This window comes from Bos taurus, chromosome 9 (genome assembly GCF_002263795.3).
Source record: "Bos taurus isolate L1 Dominette 01449 registration number 42190680 breed Hereford chromosome 9, ARS-UCD2.0, whole genome shotgun sequence".
Lineage (NCBI taxonomy): Eukaryota > Metazoa > Chordata > Mammalia > Artiodactyla > Bovidae > Bos > Bos taurus.
Genome location: NC_037336.1, coordinates 93,444,067 through 93,471,290, shown reverse-complemented (window position 1 = coordinate 93,471,290; position 27,224 = coordinate 93,444,067). Strand labels below are relative to the sequence as shown.

Here is a 27,224-nt window from a genome sequence, read left to right as displayed (position 1 = left end):
ATCATCTGATTTAATTCATATGTTGCCCTGGATTTCCATGTAACTAATTTTTAATATCATTTAAGGCCATTTAATATAAAAACAATGCAATGGATACTAATAAAAACGGTAATAAAAAACACGAAAAGATATGCTATCTATTAATATGTTATCAGGACAATGTGTTAGTCACTCAGTCGTATCCAATAATAACAGATAAAATTGACAATAATCAGAAAAATTGATGAAAGATGCAGTTTTTTACACTCCTATTTATAAAGCAGAGGTCAGAGGCGAACAACTAGTAAATTCATTTAAGGAGGAAAATAAACAATATTTAAGTTTTTATTCAAAACTTAGCTTCTTTATATATTTCCATATCATCATTTACCTAGTTAAACACACCAGAATTAAAGTTCAGAGTCCTGATTATGTTATCTGAATATTACTTGAGATTTTTGGCAGGTTCCTATTCTAAAAGCAAAATTCATCAGCAATGTAGACTGCACAGGTGAATATTCACTATTTGAGTATAAACTGCTACAGAGGCGTAACTGTATGATGCAGACACAGTTTTGCATAATAATCTGAGGCATAAGAAAATAAGGTCAATAGAAATCAAAGGCCATTTTTAAAAGGTCTACTTATTAAAACAATTCTATGTTTCCATCCCCTCTTGAGACATTTATTTTAATAATCTTCTCCATTTTGGAAGCCTAACAATGGAGAGACAGCTTCTCCCCTTAAAAATCAAACAAGATCCAGCCAGCCTGCATGCAGGAGCCCTGGTACTTTCTGAACCGATCCATCAAGGCACCAAGATGTGCAAAGATGAAAGGAAAATTTGGGAGCACGAGAAAAAAATATAAAAGTTAGAATCTATGCTTGTACTTAAACTTAAAATGTGGAAAAAATCTGTAAATTTCATGAAAAGATCATTTAAAGCCTAACTGAACTGAGAAGCACCCCTGCTTTCCTCTTCCAGACCCAGCGAACTTCTACTCCAATGTTCAGGTCCAACGCACCTACTCCAGGAAGCTGCCTCCCCTCCCCCACGCAGCTCTAGCATTCCTGGAGCATGTTACCCAAATCTACTCCACATACTCAGCGCACATTTGTCTAAGTACCTACACATGGCTTTCCTTGAGCATCTTGAGTTTCCCTACAGTTACCAATAAATGTCTGGTGACAATAAGTGAACAAACCATTAAGGATCCTGATAATAGTCCCTTAATTCAATAATTCAAAAAAAGAAAAAAAAAAAAACTAATGGGCATGTATATGAGATAATGGTATTTATCTGAATCCAAAAGACCAATTTTTAAAATCCAGTGGGGACCTCTTATGGGCTTCCCAGGTGGCACAGTGGTAAAGAATCGCCTGCCAATGCAGGAGACATGGGAGACTAGGGTTCGATCCGTGAGTCGGATCCCCTGGAGAAGGAAATAGCAACCCACTCCAGTATTCTCGCCTGGACAATTCCATGGACAGAGGAGCCTGGTGGGCTGCAGTCCATGGGGTCGCAAAGGGTCGGGCATGACTGAGCACACATGCAGGGACCTGTTAGAATCAGTCTGTATTCACACCTATAGTCCAACACTATGCCCACTTCCCTCTTCCTGTCCCCACCCAGTGATACCCCAATGTGTTCTGCTTGTTGCCATAGTGCCGCGGTTAAACATCAGTACCTGCGCTCACTACGCACTACTCAGTGAGTAAGCAACTCAACTTAGCTCTCTGCAGAGCGTCTCGGGAACAAAGACCTGAATATGGTCAGCTATACATTCCTCAGTGCCTAGTGCAGCACAGGACACAAGGCAGACATTCAACGTGTGTACGCTGAGCTAACCTTCGAGTGTGTGCACTCAACGTATAGCATGAGCTTTTTCAGTCACCACTTTAATTTAAGTTATTTTAAAAGAAAACTTTGTGTTTACTACCATAAATAGAAAACCAGTATTACTTATCATAAACAGGAGATCACAAAACTAAGTATTATAAAGACAATACACTTTGATTACTTTCTAACTGGATGCTGATGCCTGCCCAAGGCTTTTAGACTGAGGCCTATTCTTTAGAAAATGAAGAAAGGGAAGGGGGGGGCCATGAAGTTTGGGAACGGTGTTCAACACATCTCAGTTCAAAAGAAAGACAAAACGGACAGGTGAATTCTTACTATACAATCCAGTGTTACTGAATGTTGTATATACATGCTACCCAAAATGATCCTGCCTAACACTAGTGGAACACAAAGACACCTTGGGCTAGGTGGTCTTTAAGGTCATCTATCTAAAGGAAAAGCAGAATTCTCAATTAATGCTTGTATGACCTCAGGCAAGCTGCCTAACCACTCGTGTCTCCCCACAGCCAAAGTAAGTAGTAGTACATCCCTCATAGATTTGATAAGAACTGTGTGATATATGGAGGGGGTTTGGTAAGACGCTCTGGCCTCAGTAAATAGCAGATCAGGGCTAAAATCCTGCGATTCTAATGTAAAATGGTACAACTGCTGTGAAAACAGTCTGGCAGCTCCTTAAAAGAGTTTAACACACAATTACCATATGGCTTAGAAATTCTTCTCCTGGGTATATACCCAAAAGAACTGAAAAGAGGCATTCAAATAAATACTTGTATACAAATGCTGATAATAGCACTATACACGATAGCTAAAAAGTAGAAATGACCCAATGTCCATCAACAGATGAATGGATAAATAAAATGTGGTATTATCCACATAGTGGAGTAACATTCAGACAAAAAAAGGAATGAAGCACCAATACATGCTACCACTGGGACAGTCCCTGAAAGTACTCAGACACAAAAGGACCCATATTGTATGCTTCCATTTATATGAAATATTCAGAACAGGTAAATCCACAGAGACAGAAAGCAAGTTAGTGGTTGTCACATGGATGAGACCGAGGAAGAGAAGAAACTAGGAAGTGACACTTAATGGGTACAGGGGGTCTCATGGCAATGACAAAGATGTTTTGAAACTAGAGAAAGGTGATGGTGTGAATGTACTGAGTGTCACTGAATGGTATACTTTAAAACTGTTAGTTTTATGTTATGTGAATTTGACCTCAATTAAAAAAAAAATTCTAAGTGTGATAGACATGGGAGGTAACATTCAGTTTCCAACTTGATAAAACTCACAAAGGACATTCCATGAAACTAATATGCAATGTCAGAATGAAGCTGCCTTAACTATAATGTCTTATTATTCAAGTACTCCAATGAACCCTAGTCTCAGTGATGAGAACCATTCCAGTTTCACCAGTATCATAAAATGTAGCGCCAGCATGGGCCCAGAGTTCAAGAGCCAAGAATCTGAAGTCCGTGCTGTGCCACTCAATAGGCACCTCAATTTGAACCTGATGAATGAACCTCTTTCTCACCTCCGTTTCCTCATCTATAAACTAAAGATCCTAACACCTACCTTGAAAGGCCATCATGAGGACTGAGTTAATGTATGTGAAGCAAGAAAACTAGTGCCTGACAGAGAACCAGCCCTAACAAATGTTGCATGCTAAGTTGCTTCAATCGTGTCTGACTTTTTGCGACCCTATGGACTGTAGCCTGTCAGGCTCCTCTGTCCGTGGGATTCTCCAGGCAGCAATACTAGAGTGGGGTGCCATGCCCTCCTCCAGGCGATCTTCCCAACCCAGGGATCAAACCCACGTCTCTTACCTCACCTGCATTAGCAGGCAGGTTCTTTACCACTAGTGCCACCTGAGAAACCCAAGCTACTGTTATTAATAGCAATTTTTAAATGGAGATAAATAGAAGCATGGCCAAGAACTAAGCCAAGTTAATGGACATGAGTTTGAGCAAGCTCCAGGAGACGGTGAAGGACAGGGAAGCCTGGCCTGGCATGCTGCAGTCCATGGGGTCACAGAGAGTCAGACACGACTGAGCGAATGAGCAACAATGCAAAGGTATTTAGTATAACAACTGCACCACGATTGTTATTTGTCACCCCGTGACCATCTCCCGTGATGATCATAGCAAAATGGGCCCAGGAAGATGACGATGCTAACTGGGGGCAGGGGGAGACCAGTGAACCCTGACCTTCCTTAAAAGTGAAAATGTTCTTACCTGGTATACATCCTCAACCAGAATAAACCGCATGGCAATGACTTTTTTTAAGTTCCATCTAAATCACCTTTCTTTACTCCGAGGTGTACTTGCATTCTATGTGCAGCTCCCACCTCATGCTTCCCGGAACAAGCCACAGTACAGGGTGGGTGTACAGGCTGCAGTTCCAAATCTCTGTGGGCAAGACAGCCTTTCTGAAGGCTGAGGTTCTGAGAAAACTGCTCTGGCCCTTTAAAGCACGTCTACTAAGAATAGTGAGTTCAACTTTTATCAGTTCCACTTAGGGAAAACTAAAATGTCACAGTTAAGGCTTTTTTTCCATGAATAAACACTGACTTTTACACAAATCCCGTCTAAGCGTGGATGTAAAATGTTCCCCCCACCACTTCGCAACCCCCGTACTTCCACCACCCAGGGCAGAGTTCTGCCTCCACTGGGAAGGAATTCTCTTCCCTCCGGCGGGGCAGTAAATCCCTACCGGAAAACGTCTGTTTTCTATAAACGGCATCCTAACTATTTGGGTGGGGGGAGGGGGGGCAGGGGGGGCGGAAATGGGGCGGGGACGGGACGGTATATCCTTCAATAAACCCTGTCAGATGAGCAGGGCTAGGGGGAAGAGCTGAGCTCGCATCACACCTGCAGCAGTCTGGCTCTGAGCTGCCATCTCTGCTCGCCTGTCCTTGTTGGAGCAGCACACTCAGCACCCCGGAATCCAGAAGGGAGGCACCCGCCCGCAGTTAGAGAGCAGCTGCCTACACCCCAGTCCACGGGGTGCGCACCAACAAGCGGAGGGCAAACCCCGCACTACATACAGTGCAGTAAGCAAGAGCAGGAAACCAGCCTCTGGAACCTCCTCTGAAGTCTAAAAACGGGGTTTAAAAGGACAGCTCCAAGGCTGGCAGCAGGCTTCCGACCCGGTCAGCAGAGGACCTGAGCCCTGAGCTCAGGCAGACAACAGGGAGGTGGCGCTGAGCGCGCGCCACCCCGGGCCCCAGCCCCCCTCCGCCCCGGGCCGAGCTCAGGTGGCAGATGAGCTGCTAACCTTGCTTGCACCTCTCGGCACTGGGGTCGACGGACTTCACTGGCCAGAGGCTACTACAATTCTGCAAATTCTTCCCTCCAGGGGTTTGAAAATGTCTGTGAAGTGCCATGAACTGCTCTAGACGATGGGCTGGCTGTTGTATAGTCGCTCAGTCGTGTCTGGCTCTTTGTGACCCCGTGGACTGCAGCACACCAGGCCTCCCTGTCCATCACCAACTCCTGGAGTTTACCCAAACTCATGTCCATTGAATCGGTGATACCATACAACCACCTCATCCTCTGTCGTCCCCTTCTCCTCCTGCCCTCAATCTTTCCCAGCATCAGGGTCTTTTCAAATGAGTCAGTTCTTCGCATCAGGTGGCTAAAGTACTGGAGTTTCAGCTTCAGCATCAGTTCTTCCAATGAACACTCAGGACTGATTTCCTTTCGGATGGACTGGTTGGATCTCCTTGCTGTCCAAGGGACTCTCAAGAGTCTTCTCCAACACCACAGTTCAAAAGCATCAATTCTGTCTGTGGGATTCCCCAGGCAAGAATACTGGAGTGGGTTGCCATTTCCTTCTTCGTCCTGACCCAGGATCGAACCCATGTCTCTTGCATTGGCAGGCAGGGCTTTTCTTATCACTGAGTCACTGAGGAAGACAAGGGCTACAGCCAGGCAAAAACCAGCTCCTGCGATCCGGAGATTCTGTCCTAACGAGAGCAGCCATGCTCGGGTGGTGAGCACCACCGAGGAGGAGGAGCACCACAGCAACGGAGAAACACCATGGCGGAGCAGGAGCACCCTAGTGTGAGGAGTACCACGCAGGTGGAGGAGCACCCCGGCGTGGTGAGCACCACAGAGGAGAAGGCACACTCCAGCTCAGTGAGCACCGTAGAGGGGGAGGAGAGCCCCGCATGGTGAGCACCACAGTGCCACAAAGGGGGAGGAGCACCATGGAATGGGAGGAGTGCCCCAGCATGGTGAGCAGCACCGAGGGGGAGGTGTGCCCTGGCGTGATGAGCACCACGGAGGGGGAGGAGCACCCTGGCGTGGTGAGCACCATAGAGGAGTAGGTGCACCCCGGGCTCAGTGAGCACCATGGAGGGGGAGGAGGGCCCATTGCCGCGAGACCACAGACAGGGAGGAGCACCACGGAGGGGGAGGAGCACTGAGGGGGAGCAGCGACCTGGTGCAGTGAGCACCATCAAGGGGGAGGAGCACCCTGGTGCAGTGAGCCACCACGGAGGGCATGATGAGCACCACAGAGGAAGAGGAGCAGCCTGATGGGAGAAATGTGTGACTTCACTGGAATAAGTCGGAGAGGGCATCTCAAATTAACATGGCTTTGAACAGAAAGCTAGAAATAGCATGATTTACAAAAAAGACCTGGCCAAAGAAAGAACCAACACAAAGACATGGTGGAAGGACAGGGTTTGCAGTTTTGAGGGGTGGCAGGTAGGAGTGCAGCCTCGGGCACCCTGAAGGAAGAGGGGAGTCCAAAGGCAAGGCCAAGTGTACCCTCTAAATGGAACATTCTGGAGTCCACTATGATAATCCCAATGGGAGATGGGGGCTTGGCCAGGATGGTAGCCCTAAGGTTTTGACTGAGAGAAATAGTGAGTTCCTGGATCTATTTTAAAAGAAGGGGCAATGGGATTATTTAACAGATTGAAAGGCTGAGGAAGAGAGGATGACTGTGAAGTTTTGGTCTGGGCAAGCAAAGCAGAAGCACGAAGCTGCCATTTATTGAGTCAGGAAGACTGTAGGAGGAGGGGGAGCGGATTTTTTTTACACAGGAGAACCTTTGGAACTGTCAAGTGTTCTCTACAAAGATTTCACCACCAAAAGCTCTGCCCTCAAGTTTTGAATTCAGAACTCAAACCCACAGCCTCCCTTGCAGCTAGGATGCCCCCAGAGGACTTAAACTCGTCCAGATGGACTGACCACAGCTGGTGTGACTTAGATGCTGCCGGCTGCCCCACTTCTGCAGCCCTGGGCAGCAGTGGTCAGAACTGAACGCCTCCTGGATCCCTCTGCTTCATTGCTCATTTGGCACTTTATCACTCTGTGACCTGCTGCACGCGTGAGTAAAACGTCCTCTACCTGCCATTCTCAGACTTTTGTGCTGAGATGCACCTGATGTTGTGAAGACGGGGCCAGTTACCCCTCCTTCCTCCCTTTATTTCTGAAGCCAGCAAGGAAGAGGAATGGGGGAGAGCTCAGTCAGAGCCAACAGCGCACAAGCAAGGGAGCTCTCTGGCAGCCCAGTGCCCGTGGAAGGGAATTCTGTCTTTCCTCCCCTCCCCAACCACCAAAATCTGGCCACCTACCAGGGAATGAGATCTTCTCATTTCCAAGATGCTGACCAGTGGCAAGGGACATAAGGTGGGAAGCAGAAAAGGGAAGTCATGTTTCTTTATGAAGCCCAGAATGCTGGGAAGAACCCCCAAAGATGCAAATACCCAGGTTATTGGGATATCTCAAATCTTATTGGAAATTTCAAAGCAGCAGAGCAATGACAGGAAAGGGAAGTTTCCCTTCTGGCTGACTGTTTTATGAAAGTATTCCGAAGCCCACAGACGAAAAGTTGTTCTGACCCCTACCTCTCCTTCAGTTCTCTCTGGCAGCAATGATGGTGATGAAATACAGGAGAAAGGGACTTTTTGCTTTTAGTGCTGGGAACTCTCTCTGCTTGGCTGTCTCTTCTGTGGTGCATCTCAAATTGACGTTTCCTTCCCAGCAGACATCTCCCCAGCCCTCCTTGGGACTAGCTCCTACAACCATCCAGGCAGAACTAGACTTTTTTTCAGTCTCAGGGCCATTAAGTAAATCTTAATTACCTCAGCAATGATAGATTTTTTGCATTTTAATTCCAATAATTTTTTTTTGCTATTGCTACTCATCTTACTTTGAGGTTCTGAATGTTTGATGTTTCTTAGAACAAAGACAGTGCCTTTGACTAACCGTGAAGAGCCAATTCTACTGATGTGTTTGGTAGTTTTGTTGTTTTTTTTTTTTTTTAAGTATTCTTTTAATGATTTAATACCAATAAAGGGAGACCAATTTGGCTAAATCTTTGGAGCAATCTGTTTTCTAGATTTTGTTTTTTTCCCTACAAAAAAAGTATCTGGGAAATGGGAAGCTGGCTAACACCTGCTACTGTTATAGAGTTTGAGTTTGGGGCTTTATTAGTAGGCAAAGGATGTTCATGTTATATGTACACACTAACCACACTCAAATCCCAGCTCCAGAGTGTCCAGGAACTTTCTAACACCTGGCTCACGCAGAGTTCCTCTTGAGGTCAGAGAAACCTGGACCGAGCAAGGTCCCCTGCGCTAGTGAGGCGTCCACGGCCTCCCCGGGAGAAACAAGACTCCTGCAGCTTCCTGCTCTTTCTGAGTCCCCTCTTCCCTCCATGCCCCCACCAATCCTTCTTCTCTTCTCTCCCTCTACTAACGTCTTTTTCTAGTTCCATTCACAACTACAGTTTTAACTTTTACAGATGTTTCAAAACTCTAAGGGCAAATGGCCTTAATAAATGTGCTGCATATAAAAATAATCACACTGCCATAAACAACTCTTTTACCAGGAAGAATTTCACTTTCTTCCCGGAGCATAAAAGACTTCTTTTACCCTTATGAAAAAAACCTGCTTTAAAAAAAACAAAGCCATCCAACTCTTCTTCGTGGAGGTTAAAGAGGAGTTAAAGGAATGGCAGAGAACAAACCTTTTAACACGTATTATTTCTATTTAGAATTCACTGCTACATCTTATCCCAACGTTGTTCAGCATATACTATTTTCAGAACTACTTAGAAAGTTATAATGTGTAAAATGTGTAAGTAATTACTGGCTCTCTTTGCTTCTTTTTGTGGTTCCAAGTAAAGCAAGTATCTCAATCTTAAGATTTTCTACATATTAAAAAATTTACATATCTAACACACATTAGGTATTCAGAAGAAAGACATTCACTGAGAAAATTTTCATTTTAAAAATAGTTAGAAAATAATTTATTGTACTGATTACAACAATTTGTTAATCTTTGAAGAAGATACAGCTTTCTTTAGAAAGAATTTTAAAGAATTTGCTTTAGTAGTTGTATTAGTACAACCTGTCAAGCATCAACCCATAAATTTCAGAAGACTATTTGAAATGACAAGACTCCAAAATCCAAAACAAAAAGACATTAACTTATGATTATTTTAAAAGGAAAATCCAAGCTGGGAGATCTTATAGTCAGAACCACTTAGCAGATGAGCAGAGTGAGATACAGATTTTTCCAATATTGCACACAGATGGAGCATTTAATTGACAAGGACTCAACTGTCCCAACTCCTGGTTCTTTAACCCTTTCAGCAGTGGTGAGTCTCTGACTCACTGGAGGAGGACTAGAGAAGGAGCACCCATTGAGTACAGCTGCACACCAGGAAGCTGCTTTGGGGCTGCTCTCTGATACCTGGTTGTTCACCTCAGCTGCACAGGGGGAGTCACCTGTGGAGCTCAGAAAACCAGGAAAGCAGGAAGCGCTTATATTCAGATGCAATTGATATGGGCATACATCCTGAGAGGTTTTAAACTGGGGGGGTGGGGTGGGGGGGGTGGGCGGGTTGGGTGTGTGTCTATGTGCACACGTGCACTCACTCAGTTGTGTATAATTCTTGCACTGTAGGACAGTGGCTGAGAACCAATGGCCTAAGCTATGCCACCCAGTTTAACTTTCAGTTTATCTTCTGGTGTTTCTGTTGCTGCTGTTTGTTTTTCAGGGAGCACTGAAGAAATGTGGTTGGCTGATTTTACTGCTATCAACTGTCAGTGCTAACTGAACTGCTTAAATTTTCACATAAATATCATACTTGTTTCTTTGATGAAAGCAAATAAACCAAATTTATGTAGAGTATATTCAAGTAAGTATAATGCTACCTAAAACATATACTTGAGATTTACAACTAAAACTAGAAGTATAATAGAGAAGCTTAGCAGATATTTTAGGTTTAAAGTCTATATATGTAAACAATAGATTCATATGTAACTGACAAAATGGTATAAGCTACTAGCAGAGAATAGGCTCTATACACCTATAGAACCTTTAGCATCTCTAGAACAATGTAAACGTCTGCTTAAAATACACACACACACATATATCAGTATAAACTTCCTACTATAAAAGTAGCTTTCCAAACTACAAAAGAAATCATTTCATATTTTCTCATTAAACTTTCAAGCATAAAACCGTGTCTTTCCTCATTTTTAAGGAAAAAAGCTAAAGATTTAAAACTTTATATTTAACCAAAGCATGCTGCAGTTCATGGGGTTGCAAAGAGTCAGACACGACTTAGCAAATAAACAACAAAATGTGATCTCTTTTACACACCTCTGTTAAAAATGTCACATTGAATGCTTTAGAAGATGTTGAAATTTAACTACAATGTAAGAAGTAACTAAAACCATATAGTCCAGAAATTTAAATTTTAAAGCACAAATAAAAATTACCATACCTACAGATCTTTTCAAAAATATTTTCTTGGTACAAAACTCCATCTACAGGGAACTTTGGCATCAAAGACAGTAGCATCTGCTATCTCCTTGGAAGCAGAAATGTGAGGTGTAAATGTATTTGCTAGTAAACTTTAAATACCTTCATATTCACTGATGAAGAACAACTGAGGAAATCAAGACAAAATGTGGCCAACAAAAGGCGATTATTTATATAAATCTGCAATCCACTGAAAGAGTTCCAAACATTTCAGGTGTACAAGCAAAACAGTTTTGCTCCAAGTCTCTTAGATAAAAATGCTGTAAGAGAGCAAAAGAAATCTCAAAGCATTCACTATGTTACTAGCCCAAAAGTTTACCCTTTTTTATTAATGTGTGTTTATATGTGTATATAGCTACACATATAAAATACATGTTTAATATATGTATTTCTATCTTCTTTATATGTTCTAAAAATGATTTAGCTTCCCATGGCCATTTTTCCTTTGGTTTTCTGTATACATTTTATCATGTGCTTATCTATATTTTAAAAACATCTTGTGGGATTTTTATAGAAATTACATTAATCTGTGGATCACTTGGGGATTCTCTGATGGCTCAGCAGTAAAGAATCCACCTGCCAGTGCAGGAGACACAGGTTCTATCTCTGGGTAGAGAAGATCCCCTGGAGAAGGAAATGGCAACACACTCCAGTATTCTTGCCTGGGAAATCTCATGGACAGAGGAGCCTGGCGGGCTATGGTCCATGGGGTCGCAAAGAGTCGGACAGGACTCAGCGACTAAACTACAGTATATTTTGTCCAGGTAGGTGTCTCTGAGTGAATATGAACTATCAAAAAAAATTAAGACTCTGAATGTAAAACAGACACCAGGCACCCATTCCTCTCCATTGTGTTAAGCCTTCATTTACTTCACTGTCAAGCCTTTCTTTCTCACCCTATCACACCCTGTTATGCTCCTTATATAGGAGGTCTACGCTGTTTAGAGAGAAAAGCAAAATGAAGCCCTGACTAGAGTCCACAGGGTCGCAAAGAGTCGGACATGACTGAAGTGAATGAGCACACTGAATTCATGCTTAGGATTCAGAGCCTAAGTATAAATGAACATTTCATGTCAAAAAACTGGAATTTTTAAGAATTTTACCAGTCCTCATCACTCCATTCTTCCTAACTTTTCAAAAACATTGTTTAAACTATATCAAACTGTATTTTTAAAAAATACAGCTAAAGGTATGTTTTGATTTTAACTATATTTTAAAAAGCAATTTTTTCCCCAGAATAAACTGACAATACAAAGTAACATAGGTGGGAATCCTAGAACTCACTTGGCTCCTTAATAACCCCAAAGAAAACATTTATTTTAGCCAAACAATTGTAATGTTTGTCTCCTTTTAGAAACATCTGCTGCCAAAATAAACATTTGCCCTGGAAGAAGTGTTTTGGCTGTTAGGATGGTACCAAATAAAATGCTTATGTTCTGAAACAAATATTTCACTCCAAAAACACATAGCAAAATACATATCCAGAGGGTGTAGAAGATAAAGACACAAATTAAAACATCTATTCATTTTTAAAGTCTTTTTCAAAACAACCTCAGTTTTAAATTCAGTTGTTATTTAGATTGAAAGTGGTAAGGGCAAATGGGTCACCTTAACAAAAATAACAAATTCTATTTAATTTTGCCATGGTCCATATTCTTGCTGTTGTAAAGGTCTTTACAATACACATGTGCGTTTCAAAACTAAAAAGTCATGTTTTCCCATTACAAAAGCACTCATGAACTTAAAATCCCCACTCTGCCCTCTTTCTCTTTCCCTGTTTTATAATTCCAGGGTTGGTTTTATAATCCAACAGGTATCAGGTTATACAAACATCTGCAACAAGATACAAAGAGTTAAAATATCAATTCAATTAACCCTTGATAACTCAGGAAAAATCTCAGACAACATGATTGAACTCTGCTTGACACAAATAAATATAACTTTGCTTCTGTAAGCTATTTCTTCTTGGTGCCATTTCTATGAAAAATCTTTTTTAGAGCAAGTCAGCATAGGCCTATGTACACATTTACAATCACAAAGGACAAGAAAAAGGAAATACAACATTTGCTTACCCACATCCCTGATCCCGCAAAAGACACACTGGTGTCTAAGTTAAAAAAACAGAAGCAGATTCTAGCAGCCCCACAGATTATATATCCTCTATGTAGCTCTGTATTAGATGAAATCAACCAGTGTACTTCTGTTAACCATCCCAGGTTTGAATTCCAGGAGCCTAGAGGCAGAACATTCTTCACAGAGGCATAGAAAATTCATTTCCCCTCTCAGCTCAATAAAAACCCAAGTAGACTAGTTTCCAGGGCACCGTGCAAAACTAATCTGTTTAGCTATGTATTTGCCTGATGATGTGAGAGAATCAGCAAGTGAAAGACCACAAGTCTAGTTCCAGTTAATAAATACCAAAATGATGTACTATTATCAGGTCATGCTTCAAAGACCCAGTCATGAGTATATTTCAAAAATAAAATTATCACCATACAAATCAAGAATCACTAGGTCACTAAAATCCAACAGTCAGTGGCCAGTTCCCCCTGACCCTCAGAGATAAAAAGTAAGCAGTGATACTCAGCATGTTAAATTTCATATACGCACTGTGGTTCTTTCAAACACATACTCATTTAAAATTCCTATCACAGGAATAGAATGCCAGCCAGGAATCAAAACTGTGACCCCTGAGCCAAAGACAACTTACCACTCAGCTGGTAAGTGGGCAACTCAATTTACAAACTTGAATTCCTGCATTTTAATCCTTTGCAGAAATATATGAGCAATATTAAATGAACTGGATTCAGCTCATTAGAGGTTCACAAACCAAGCACAGAAAGCTTTGGAGGTCGTCCAAAGTAAAGCCATGCCTAGGTGGTGATGTCCACTCAATAAAAACTCAATGTCATCATTATCTTCCAACTTTTTCCCAGAAGAACACCAGCAGTCATGACCACAACAATCCTTGGCCAATTGCCTTAGCCTAAGAGAAGAAGGATAGGACCAGTAGCCAATCACTGTGCCAGGACCTTGTTTGCAGACCAAATTTATAATTATCCAAAATTTGCAAATAAAGCAACTCACTGAATATTCCTTACCAAACACAGACTAAAGCTAACAAAATAAATGTGCTCTAATAACCTTCACCAAAACCTGCACCATTTTTTTTCCTTTCCAAAGCTATTAATTAGCCTACACCTATGATCACATGAACTTGGGAGTACGCTGTATGATTCCCCTTTAAAATGTTACACACACTCAAACATGCATTAGCAGTTCTTTTTAGCTTTTTAGATTTCAAAACAAGATATGTCATTTCAAGGCTATAATTAAATGAAAAAGTAAAAGAGCAGTACAGATTATTTACAAGTTTCAATTATGATTAAACTCCCAAATATGGAAGTTTGATAGCCAGGGCATTCAGTTTCTTAGCAGATACCCTATTTTCCTTTCATTATCAGAAAGAGTTGTGCTTGAACAGAATTAGGCTTTTTTTTTTTTTTGGTTAGCAGTAAAATATCTAATCTAAAATCTTAATTAAAAATTTGCTAAAACATTGGTGAGTAATCTTTAGCAATTTGTCCCTTCAAATAAATCCAAGAGTTATTGGATTTCAAAAGCATATACGAACCATGGGGAGTAAATAAAAAAAAAAAAGCGAAGAAAACTGCGGTTATTCTACATAACTCCACTTTTAAAAGTGTACATCCTCCACTTTTAGCCTTATGTATGTGGGAAGGAAACAATGAAAAAAAATATTCCCAGGTAATCATTCTTCACATTTGTGAAGAATGTTAAGACTCCCACTCTGGGATTGCAAAATAAGCCAATGTCTTAAACCTCTAACAAGACTTTAACTCATTCAAGAAAGAGAAAGACAAACACCGTATATTAATACATATATATGGAATCTAGAAAGATGGTACCAACGAGCCTACATGCAGGGCAGCAAAGGACACACAGACATGAAGAACAGACTTTTGGACTGAGTGGGAGAGGAGAGGGTGGGATGATTCGAGAGAGTGCCGCTGAGACATATCCATCACCATGTGTAGAAGAAGCAGGGCGAGCTTGATGTATGACACAGTGCACCCAAAGCTGGTGCTCTGTGACAACCTGGAGGGAAAGGTGGGGAGGGAGGGGGGTTCAGGATGGAGGGGACACATGTATACCTGTGGCGGATTCATGTTGATATACAGCAAAAACCATTGTAATACTGTAATTATCCTCCAATTAAAATAAATTAATTAATCTAAAAAAAAAAAAAAAAAGACTAACTCATTCAGAGGAAAAGGTTCATCCAGTAGCTTGCCGTGAAGAGCTCCTTTGGAAATGATTCTCCAAATTTCCCTTCAGGGAAATGTGGCAGAAAGGAAGGTACAGGGAGAGGGAGCGGCGGCCTCCACTGCCCCACTGCCCCTGCTCGCTCCCTGTGGCCAGAGTCCCACACAGAACTGTCAGCCCCAAACCAACTGGTGATCAGGACCTGAGCAGTTGCCTGCCTGGGCCTTCTTCCCCTCATCTATGGGGAAATTAGCTTTAAAACTTAAAAAAAAAAGGGGGGGGGATTACAGCTCTCACCTAACTTTTCAATCATTTACAAATTATCTCCTCATAATTAGCAGTCTCAACTAAAGAGTTTTATTCTAGGTGGCAAAATATTACTAGAAGAAAAGAGTAATGTTCAAAAAAAAAATCACAAGTACAATTAAGTATGCGACTGCTAGAATTCTGAGTGGCCAATCTCTGGTGGCTCAGACGGTAAAGAATCTGCCTGCAGTGCAGGAGACCCGGGTTCAATCCCTAGTTCGGGAAGATCCCCTGGAGAAGGGAATGGCTACCCACTCCAGTGTTCTTGCCTGGAGAACTCCATGGACAGAGGAGCCTGGTGGGCTACAGTCCATGAGGTTGCAAAGAGTCGGACACGACTGAGTGACTCACACACCATATTTAATAAACAAGGGGTGAGAACTTCTAACAAGAATGAAGAGCACTTAAAGAACCAACAGCTGGGATTCAAAGGCTGAACTGCTTCTATCTTCCCCTACAACCGCCTTAAAATAAAAGTATCACTGAAGGACAAACTAAGATAAAGAGGGAAGACAATTTTCAGTCTCTGAAACTTATTCGTGAACCTTTAGACACAGCTACGGAGTATATAAAGTATGATACAGCATACATCCACTGTAGAGAACCAAAGTTCTATGTTTTTTCCAGTGATTTTTCATCAAACATAGAGAAAAACTTCCTGAGAGAAAGCAACTGTGAGACTCTGGAGCAGGCTGCTGGTAGCACTCTGGGATAACCTATCTGGGAACAGGAAAACACCCAGGTGGGCACCAGGCTGGTATACTGTTGGATTAAAGGCCTGGTGTGGGAATTTACAAATCAGCCTTTCTGGTGTTTCTAGTAACTAAACCTGAAACAAGTCTGAATCTCCTCAGGCCAACATTACAAAAATACATTCTCCAGGGTCCAAGAGACTGAGGGCTTACTACTGCCAGAAGGCAGATGGTCATTTAAGGTAACTCCAACTATTTGATCCTACAGAAAAAGGAGAATATTTTTTTTAAGAGCAGAAAGTCTTTTTTGCTTGTTTTATGTAAAAACACAAAACTCATCAAACCTAGGAGAAGTGATACACACGAAATTCTCTTACAAGAAACACAGAAAGCTGTTTCAAAAGATACAGAAGAAATAAAAGCAAAATAACTTTTGGGCAGACTGAAGAAAACTTAAGCTGATGCCATCTTTATTAAAAAAAACCTTTAAATGACTTAAAACTTCACCTTAAGAAGTTTATTCACAGCTCAAAATCTGACACTGTCTGCCATCAGAAATATTAGAAAGCCAAGTTCACTTTGGGGCTCCGATCTATATAATCTGCTGCACAATGGCGACACGGTCAATCTTTCAAATAGAACAGGAACTGTGTCCACTTTGTTCTAAGCTCACTTTTCCTACTTTTAAAAGAGATGGGAAACAGTTGTACCTGTGATCATTTCAAGAAACTATGAAAGTTTTTAAAAAGCAGAAAATCCATGAAATGCTTCCCAACTGTCTCAAAACTAACCCTCAGTAGACAGGAAAAGACAAAGACAACACTAGGAGCAAGTGCAGGAGGAAGTGGAGTAAAAACTAGCACAAACCTGCTGCTGGGGGTACTGCATGCCTCCCATGGCCCCCGGGGGCCGACCTTGAATGCCGATTGGATACCGCTGTGGGCCTGGGGGGCCATAGGAACCTCCAGGGTAAGGGCTGCTCTGCTGTGGCTGAGAATGAGGGTTACTGCCCATGCCATACAGCTGGGGTCTCTTCATCACCATGGGATCCATTGGGCTGCCCTGTGAAGAAGTAAAAGAAGACATAGGCTTATTACCTCATTATTGCAGAGACAGAAATGTCTATTATGCTAACATACACATTAAAAATGCAACTCTCCTTACTTGTGAAAATATGAAAAACAATGACCTGACAAAACCCAGAAAAGCATTTAAGAAAAAAAAACTATGTGGATACAAGACATTTAATTTTTTAACTTTTAGCAAGGCTTTAATAATTAAAAGGGATCTGGAACAAACAATGTATGGAAAGATTTTGCATTCATCTAAAATTCTACCATGCACACAGGAAACGGGCATGATAGTTAACCTCACCCAGCTCTTTCAGCTTCCCAGTAACAAAAGCAAAGTATAGTGAGTGGTTAGGAACCCTTCCTGACTTCAAAGTATTCTTAGAACAATTACCTTATTTTAGACCTGAGTCTGCAAGTCCTGATCAAACATTAATGTGTCTGAGTGCTCATTAGAAAGTGAAAGGATAGATTTCAGATAACACAGAATGTCTGGGGCAAAACTTTTCAAAGATCACTAGTGACATGAATAAGCACCCAGACTGTGAGTCATAAGCCACCTTCTCAATGCAAGTAAGGCTCTTACCAAACATAACCAGTTCAAAACTGGACTTTTGAGTTTTATTTTTGGCTTGGTGAGTCAGCCCATGGGCCTCAGAGCAAGGGCCATTCAGGAGGGCCGAACTGGAGCCTCAGCCTGGGCTTTCATGCCTGGGGTGCTTCAAAGGAGTGAAGTGGTGGCGGGGGAAGTCCCTCACCGCGGTGCTACAAAGACCCACAGATATTTTCTTCCTTCCAGAACCACATGCTGATGCCAACTGTGGGCCAGACTCTGAGGCCCAACTGTGGGCCACACGGAGGACACGGGGTCTCTCAGGAAGGTTCGAAGATTAGCAGGGTTGACGGAAGAAGCCATGTTCAAGGTGGGGAGGGCCACGGCACAGAGGACCCCCAAGCAGGAGAAACATCGGGCATCAAGCACAGGCTCCATGAAGTGATGAACTGCCTGGCACGTGCAAGGAAACAGAAGCAGCTTAGACCCCAGCGAAGCAAAGCAGCAGCTGGAGCGGGCCGACACCAGTAAGTGGGTGAGCCTCACGCGTCACTTGAAAGGCTTCCGATTGCACATTGGGGGAAACCACTGGGTGCGTTTAACATCGAGTCACGGTCACATCTGCTTTCGGAAGGGCGGCGCCCCAGCAGCAGCCTGGAGCCAGGCTGGACTGCCCCAGCAGGCCACTGAGCCGAGGTCCTGGGCCGTTAGCAGTGGTGGGAGAAAGCACGCTCAGACTCAAGGAACAGGATGGAAGCAACTCGACCTGGGAATGATAGAAGACAGGTGGCAAGGGTGGCTTAACAGGTGGTAAGACACCGGTTGAGCCAGCAGCGTGCCGGAGTAGAAGCAGATCCACCCTCCCTGGGGGGTGGGAGCCTTCACTCTTCCGCATGTTAAAACTGCAATTCCAAAAGGAAGTCCAGGTGACAATATCAGAAGTGCCACGATGCGTTCCAGCCTGGGGAGTCAGGTCTGCCCTCGAGTCATAAGTAGGGAAGTGGGAGAACGAGGACAGGTGCTCCTGGAGGGCAGCAATTTCCATTCTGCTCACTCATACTGCACCTGCAGGACACAAGTCACACCTGGCACACAGCACACCTCAATAAATCCTGGATGTCTTCGGCAATATGAAGCACGTAAAACCCAAGGAACTACCCCGAGAGAATATGTAAAAAGAGAACAACTGGTAGAAGACAAAATTCGAGAGACTGACATCACTTAAGGAAGAAGGGAAAAGGAGGCCACAGCAAGGCCAGAGGAATGGTCAGAAAATGGAATTGGAGAGTGTGGTGCTTTGGAGAAGGGAGCAGGTGGAGACATACGCCAACTGCAGCCCAGGTGGCCAACAGATGAGTCCTAACGCGTGGGCTGCACCTGACGCTCCACTGATGACCGGGCGGTTAACTGCTGCCCTGGGCAAGGGCAGGCTCATGGCAGAGACGAGGGCAATGCCAAGAGACCAGGAGCTGAGCGCAAACAGCAGGTGAGGGGGAGCCAGGAGTGCAGACCCTACACCCCAAGCATGCAAGGCTACACGAACCACCAAGACTCCTTCCTCCTATGCTCCTACCCCACATACAAGGCTGCCCACGATCTCTGCCATCCTACCTTCTTAGCGGTAGGTACCCTGGTGCTCACTGCAGTGCCTTGAGTAATCCACTCATTACACATTTACTAAGGGTCTACCGTGTGCATGGTGCAAGGCACTGGAGGCAGAGTGGACATGTGTCGGCAGCTGTCCGAGAGAGGTGACCAGGTCACTGAAGGAGAACGCACTGGACAAAGATTACAGTGCAACCCAGCGGACATCCTAGAGGCATTGTGAGGGGGAGCATCCAGGTAGGTCTCAGTTTTAACAAAGCCTTCCTACAGAAACAGCTGATTCCGTCCTGAGAGCTTCATAGAAATTTGCCAGGAATTGATCTCACCGGAATGAAAATATGTGTAGGCCAAATGATTTTACTCAAAACTCACAATTTCATGGAATTTTAACTGTGTTACTTTCACCAGTCAAGAAAAATGTTTACTTAGAACGATAGAAATTGCTCAAACAATATACTGATGTCACAAATGGTGCTGACTTCACATTCAACACACATATACATATGACGACCTCATGTAATGAAACTAAAATTGAAAAGAAAGAATTAAGTTTTCTCAGAATGCTTCAAGTTAGAATTTATGCCTAAGAACAACAAAATGTAAAGATTTTCCACATTTACTTTCAAAAGGTAAAATAAAACTTTCTGTGGAAGTGTGAAAATCGAGGCTGAGCTGGGGATGCTAGAATCTGCAGAGTGAATGAATGGCCCATAGAGAGGCTGAGTAAATCAGATTTCAGGCTAAATTTCCAATATGGGGCCCAAGGCAGCCCTATCTTCACATTCAATCTGAATTAGACAGGGCATAGGAAAGGTCTGCTCACTTGACTTTAAACAGTGCACGACCCAAACAGGCTTAATTAAAGCAGAAATTTAACATGGGAAAATGATTGGAATGTGTATATTTTAATGCTATAGATAACAGTGCAGCAAATTCATCTTATCAGCGACTGAAATTGTTTTGTAATATCTTTCTCATCAGTGCCATAAACTCTCACAGCCCTACTTAAAATTCAGTTAATTTGCACCCATGTCAAAATGTTAGCTTAACCCTGAGATTTCTGAAAATCGAAAGCATGAAATACACAGATTATCTCTACCTCTCAAAATGCATCAGATGCCTTTCAGTGAGACTTCAGATATGAAAACAGATACTTACACAGTGCAAATTATTTAATTTTAACCTTCTCTCCTTATGGCCTATTATTAAATATTCATCCACAATTTAAATTCATCCTGCTGTGTACTTTCGCTATTTTTAACACTGAGTATGTACCACTGCAGGATCTTAACCTCTGCTTTGTACTACTCTCTCCTTAAAGAAATCAAAACCCAAATCAAATCGAAGGCTTTTCCAAAAAAACAATTCACTGCTCATAGTCATATCTAATGCAAAACCATTGTATTCTCATTATCTATCCTTCTATTGATGGAAGTATTTCAAAGTATCACCATTTTCAATTCTCACATATAATTTATGTTATACTAGAGACACCCACTGGAGAAGGCAACGGCAACCCACTCCAGTACTCTTGCCTGGAAAATCCCATGGACGGAGGAGCCTGGTATGCTGCAGTCCATGGGGTCGCTAAGGGCATGACTGAGTGACTTCACTTTCACTTTTCACTTTGATGCATTGGAGAAGGAAATGGCAACCCACTCCAGTATTCTTGCCTGGAGAATCCCAGGGACAGAGGAGCCTAGTGGGCTGCCGTCTATGGGGTCACACAGAGTCCGACACGATTGAAGTGACTTAGCAGCAGCAGCAGAGACACCCACTGGAGAAGGCAATGGCAACTCACTCCAGTACTCTTGCCTGGAAAATCCCATGGACAGAGAAGCCTGGCAGGCTGCAGTCCATGGGGTTGCTAAGGGTCGGGCACAACTGAGCAACTTCACTTTCACTTTTCACTTTCTTGCATTGGAGAAGGAAATGGAGGCCCACTCCAGTGTTCTTGCCTAGAGAATCGCAGGGACGGGGGAGCCTAGTGGGCTGATATCTATGGGGCCGCACAGAGTCGGACACTACTGAAGCAACTTAGCAGCAGCAGCAGAGACACCCACATAAAGAACAGTCCTCAACTATTTCTCTAAATATGTTATTCCAAGCACATTTTTCTGTTCTAGGTACCATTCCACAACTGCTGCAGTGTGGACTTCAATTCTGTGAAATAAGTGCTTTTAAAGTAACAGTGTATACAGCCCGTTTTCAGAGAGGTCTTAAAATAACTAGTTTAGTTACTTGGTTTAGTTACTCAGCTTCTGATGAATTTTATTACCTGACTAACTCCTCCTTATTCAAACAAGTTTTCAGATATGTATGTATTTAGATATGTAGCTATGTATCTATGAGTCATCTCTCTCTCTCTCTCTCTCTCACACACACACCCTTTCCTAGATCTTCTGGGAAGCTGCCACTCTTGCCTATATCCTCCAATGCCTCAGAAAGTTTCCTATCCCCAGAAATACTAAATAAGAAAGAGTAAAATATATATCTTTTAAATATATATATTTAAATATCAATTTTGGACATATTGGGTAGCATAGGTAGGTTGTACTATAGGTTAAATAGGTTTTCAGAGGCTGGTCTGGAAATCCAACTACCCTTTAAAGATTATACAAGTTAAAGAACAAGTCACTATATATATTTTAGTGCCTTTAGAGCAGAGAAGGCAATGGCACCCCACTCCAGTACTCTTGCCTGGAAAATCCCATGGACGGAGGAGCCTGGTAGGCTGTAGTCCATGGGGTCACTAAGAGTCAGACACTACTGAGTGACTTCCCTTTCACTTTTCACTTTCATGCATTGGAGAAGGAAATGGCAACCCACTCCTGTGTTCTTGCCTAGAGAATCCCAGGGATGGGGGAGCCTGGTGGGCTGCCGTCTATGGGGTCGCACAGAGTCAGACACAACTGAAGCGACTTAGCAGCAGCAGCAGCCTTTAGAGAAGTTTTTATACTTAGATACTCCCTCATTATCACTCTTTCAGAGTATGCCTACCCACCCAAGTATTTATAATAAAGATATCTATGTTAACAGTGAAAGCTAAGTCGCTCAGTCGTGTCCAACTCTTTGCAACCCCAAGGACTGTAGCCTAACAGGATCCTCCATCCATGGGATGTCTGAAGCAAAAATACCAGAGTGGGTTGCCATTTCCTTCTCCAGGGGATCTTCCCGAACCAGGGATTGAACCTGGGTCTCCCGCATTGTAGGCAGACGCTTTACTGTCTGAGCCACCAGGGAACAGTGTTCACTCCTAAATACCAAGTTAAGGGGATAGCTTATTAGTAGATTCTTTATGAATATAACATTTCACAATTTTTTCAGCCAAATTCCTTAAACTACAAATTAAAGAAAGACATCAAAAAACCCAGAGAAAGAAAACTGTATCTTCTTCATCTATCGTCCTAAGTCGCTTCAGTCGTGTCCGACTCTGTGCAATCCCATAGATGGAGGCCCACCAGGCTGCCCCGTCCCTGGGATTCTCCAGGCAAGAACACTAGAGTGGGTTACCATTTCCTTCTCCAATGCATGAAAGCGAAAAGTGAAAGGGAAGTCGCTCAGTCGTGTCCGACTCTTAGCGACCCCATGGACTGAAGCCTACCAGGCTCCTCCATCCATAGGATTTTCCAGGCAAGAGTACTGGAGTGGGGTGCCATTCTTCATCTATAATCACATCTATATATCAGGATTAAACAAGAGCTCAGCGAAAGAAAAACTGTCCCCCTTTAGAATCATTATTTGGAAAAATGTTCTTACCATCAACTAAACAAAAATTGTGAATAGTCCATTACATATGAAATGGTGAAAATAATAAAACCCAACGTGAGTAAATGATTATTTGAACTATTATGTATAAAGCAGTGGTAAACTCTTTCTGAAGGGTAATGCGATAGGAAGCTTGAAAGCAAAGCTCCAGAAAATATATCTTGTTCCAACCATGACGCTCTCAAATGGGGAAGTGGTGCTATTTATCTGCATTTGTCTGCAGCTACATGACTCTCAATATTGAAGGGGGAAAGCACGGGCTGTGGGCACAGAGAGGGTCCACACCCTTATCCACCACTTACCACTGTGTAACTCTAAATCTGGTGCTCAGTCCTTAAGTTTTCTCACTCACCAAATGCAAGAAAGAATACCTGTCTCATGATTATAATGAAAATGGAATTGGGACTAAAAGTATCTAAAGGAACAGGCCATAATATATTGGCATAGTGGAATGGACAGGGACGTGGAAAAGTACATATAAAACAATGTCAACTGTTTTAAGAGTGATGTGCATGAATTACAGCTGTGCGAAAAATCAGCTGATAACGATCAGGGCCGGCCAGCGTGACCTGTAAGTAGAGGCTGTCACATCATGAAGCAATCTATGTTGACTTTTCTGTGATGATGTCTAAATATAACTATAAAATGCCTCTGTTTTTTCCCAGGCATCCTGCAAACACTACTGTGGCCTGCTGTGGGGGTGGGGTGGGGTGGAAGGGACACAGCTGTCCCACACTGGGCCTCCTCCACCCCCGCACCCCCATGCTCACACAGCTGGGCCTCCCACACTGGGCCTCCTCCACCCCCGCACCCCCACGCTCACACAGCTGGGCCTCCCACACTGGGCCTCCTCCACCCCGCACCCCCACGCTCACACAGCTGGGCCTCCCACACTGGGCCTCCTCCACCCCGCACCCCCACGCTCACACAGCTGGGCCTCCCACACTGGGCCTCCTCCACCCCGCACCCCCACGCTCACACAGCTGGGCCTCCCACACTGGGCCTCCTCCACCCCGCACCCACACGTGCACACAGCTGGGCCTCCTCCACCCCGCACCCCCAGGCGCACACAGCTGGGCCTCCCACACTGGGCCTCCTCCACCCCTGCACCCCCAGGCGCACACAGCTGGGCCTCCCACACTGGGCCTCCTCCACCCCGCACCCCCACGCTCACACAGCTGGGCCTCCCACACTGGGCCTCCTCCACCCTGCACCCCCACGCTCACTTTCAGCACAAAGCAGCAGGAGGATGCTCCCACTCTCCCCTTCGCCTGTCTAACCCCAAGTTCACACAAGCCCGGGTTCAAGGACCAGAGAGCTGCCCCGGCACCACGCCCAGGAACACTATCTTTGGGGCCTGCTGGAATCTTTCCTATGCAGGTTGTAACCGACTTCTGGGCTGCCTTATATTGATATTTAACTCATGTACTGTGTTTTGAGGTTTTTTTCCCATTTTTCTTATGTTAGTTAACCCCCAAGGAGACTAAAAGGGCCATGTCCGTGCTTTGCCCCTTTTGTGTCTCACTCAGCATACAGCATACGTGCTTAGTAGTGTCCGACTCTGCAACCCTGTTGACTGTAGCCCACCAAGGCTCCTCTGTCCATGGAGTTCTCCAGGCAAGAATACTGGAGTGGGTAGCCATTCCCTTCTTCAGGGGATCTTCCCGACCCAGGGATCCAACCTGGGTCACCGGCACTGTAGGCAAACTCTTCACTGTCTGAGCTGACCGAGCACACACACTCAGCAAACAGCACAGGTGACTCACGATGGTCACAGTGCCTCATGACTCCCAGGGATGAGGACCAGCCACATAAGTGTTCTCGAAAATAAAAAGTAAGATGGACTAACCAGTATCTGCAACAATTCTGTACACATACGCACGTATCCCAAATCTAAAATATCACTGGGTTCTTACTTTTCAGAATCATTAAGATTAGAAACAAAATAGTAATATGTTGTTACCTATGCATAAAGCAACTTCCATAAACTACCAATAACAAGTGACAATTATCAGCAACAGTTCTTAACTCTTAGAATACTTAAAAAAAAATACATCCAGGATGTATATACATCCCATATTTAGCATATGGTGTCAAAGGATCATATAACATCCTCTAGAAACCCATTGAAAGCCCGTCCTGACTGGCATCATCATATGATGACCAACATCTACCCTGCATTTCCAAAGCACTTCATACATTATCATTTGATCACAGCTCTTAAGGCACCCTGATAAAAGATTTGTCAGTGAAACACAGAATCGTAGAATTGAAAATAGCCCCACTGATCCATACATGATGAATGTATGAATCCCCTAAAAGTGTCTGCAACCATGAATGTTATTAATTTCTTCCTTCTATATAATAAAAATCCATTCCTTATAATTTACACCCACTGCTTTTTTTTTTTTTTAACTTTGATCCTTTTGAAGAATATTTGAAGATAGCTATATCTATTTCCCTTTTCTGAGCAAAATATGCCAATTCTGAACCCCCTTAACATGAAACATATTATGGGAAGGAACTTGCTTCCCTTCCAGATCCTACAGGAGTACAAACCTGGCCTCAGACCTGTCAGTCGACAGGCCCATCGCACCCCTGATCCAGTTGAGATTAAACCCTCCCTTCCCCCTCTTCTCTTACACAGTTGGTTAGCTGACCCTAGTGGCAGAAGTTTTTATCTCTGCCTATTTTCATTTGGTATGTATCTGGTCACTATTCTAGCCTGACATCTAACATATTAACTGCATTTCCTATCTTGATGTCAACCACCAATTAAATCAGCACACCATTTCATTCATGCCTTCCTCCAGGGCACTGATAAAAATACTGAAGAGGAGTATACTCTCAAAGGAGAGGACAGAGGCCTGGCTAACTGCTAGTGCCATTCATAAAGACTGACATAAATCCAGGCACCACAATGCTTGGAAGAAGGTCGTCTTCAGAAACCTTAGGAAAATCCTTCCCATTCATCCACAGCTCTCTACCAACTCATTCACTACACTTGTTACGCAAGCACAAGTCCCTGTCTGCCCTTGGGTGACAACCTCTTGCCCACTTCAAATTCCTCCATCTTTCCTAATGTACCATACAGTCCAAAGTTTAGAAAAACGCTTAGAATGAGACAAAAAGGTATAAGGGAAAGGGAGGTGGCTTAAGTCAGACAAACCTGGGTGTGAATCTACAGATACACTTATTAGCTCCGTAGAATCAAGCTCACACTTAATACCGTACAGTTGTGTTCACCTCTGGTGTTGCTGGGGGACTGATTAAATGAAGTACCACATGATTTATCACATAGTGAGAATTTCCTAAATCTTTTTGCTTTTCCTCTTAACAAATTGAAGTCAGAGCAAAAACCACTCAATAATTCAGTCTATTTATTTTCTTGTCTCTGCAGCATATTGTTAATCAAAGGTGGACATTCTGCCTTATTCATCTTTGCATACCTAGCACTCAGCACAATGCCTGGCATGAGGAACTTCTGCTGACCAGAGAAAGCAGCAACCTCCTCAACACGCATCGCCAGTTAAACAGCAAGGGCTCTAGCAGCCTGAGGCCTCGGACGGTCAACAGGGACAAGAGGCCAAGAGTGACACACCATCGCAAACTCTTCCCAAGTGCACATAAGCTACAGCTTCCACTGCCGCCCCGCGTCTGTGCCACTCAAATGTGTCACCCTTCGCTGATTTCTCTCAGCCTCAGAGTTCTATATCCAATTGCCATCCAACATGCCTGCCTGGATAGCTAGGATGCCTTCTGTTCTGCTCTCAGTGAAACACATCCCCATCCAGATGCACAGTTGAATCCAGGATGCTCTCGACTCCCCGCCTCCCTTCCAACACAGCCAACCCCCCTCGCCGAGTCTGGTCATCTGGACACATCACTGCGGCCAACAGGAAATCGCCCCCTCCGACCACACCGGCTTCTGTGGGCCTCTAGCGAAACCACAAATTTGCCCACCACCGGGCCTTCAGCCGAGCAGTTCCCTGCATGAAGAAGGAACCCCGCTCTCCTGCAGGACTCAGTGCTATAGCCCTGCCCTCAGAGAACCCTCCCTGAGCGCCAGACTGGGACATGGCCCTCTCCAAAACCACTGTGCTTCTCCTTCACGGAACTCGTCGAAGTCTGCAGGAGTATTTTTATGATGACTTCATGTGTGAAAGTCACTCAGTCGTGCATATCCAACTCTTTGAGACCCCATGGTCTATACAGTCCGTGGAATTCTCCCAGCCAGAATACTGGAGTGGATAGCTGTTCCCTTCACAAGGGGATCTTCCCAACCCAGGGATCGAACCCAGATCTCCCACA

The 27,224-nt window shown here is 43.7% G+C and overlaps 1 protein-coding gene across 9 annotated transcripts in view; it reads right to left on the bottom strand.

Moving 5' to 3' along the window:
• The window catches only part of ARID1B (AT-rich interaction domain 1B), a 440,470-nt gene that overhangs the window by 374,163 nt on the left and 39,083 nt on the right, over positions 1-27,224 (bottom strand). For all 9 annotated transcript variants that reach the window (XM_024997101.2, XM_024997106.2, XM_024997102.2 and 6 more), the window contains exon 2: positions 16,785-16,979. In XM_024997101.2, the coding sequence (XP_024852869.2) occupies positions 16,785-16,979 (195 nt within the window). The remainder of the gene's footprint in view (positions 1-16,784; positions 16,980-27,224) is intronic.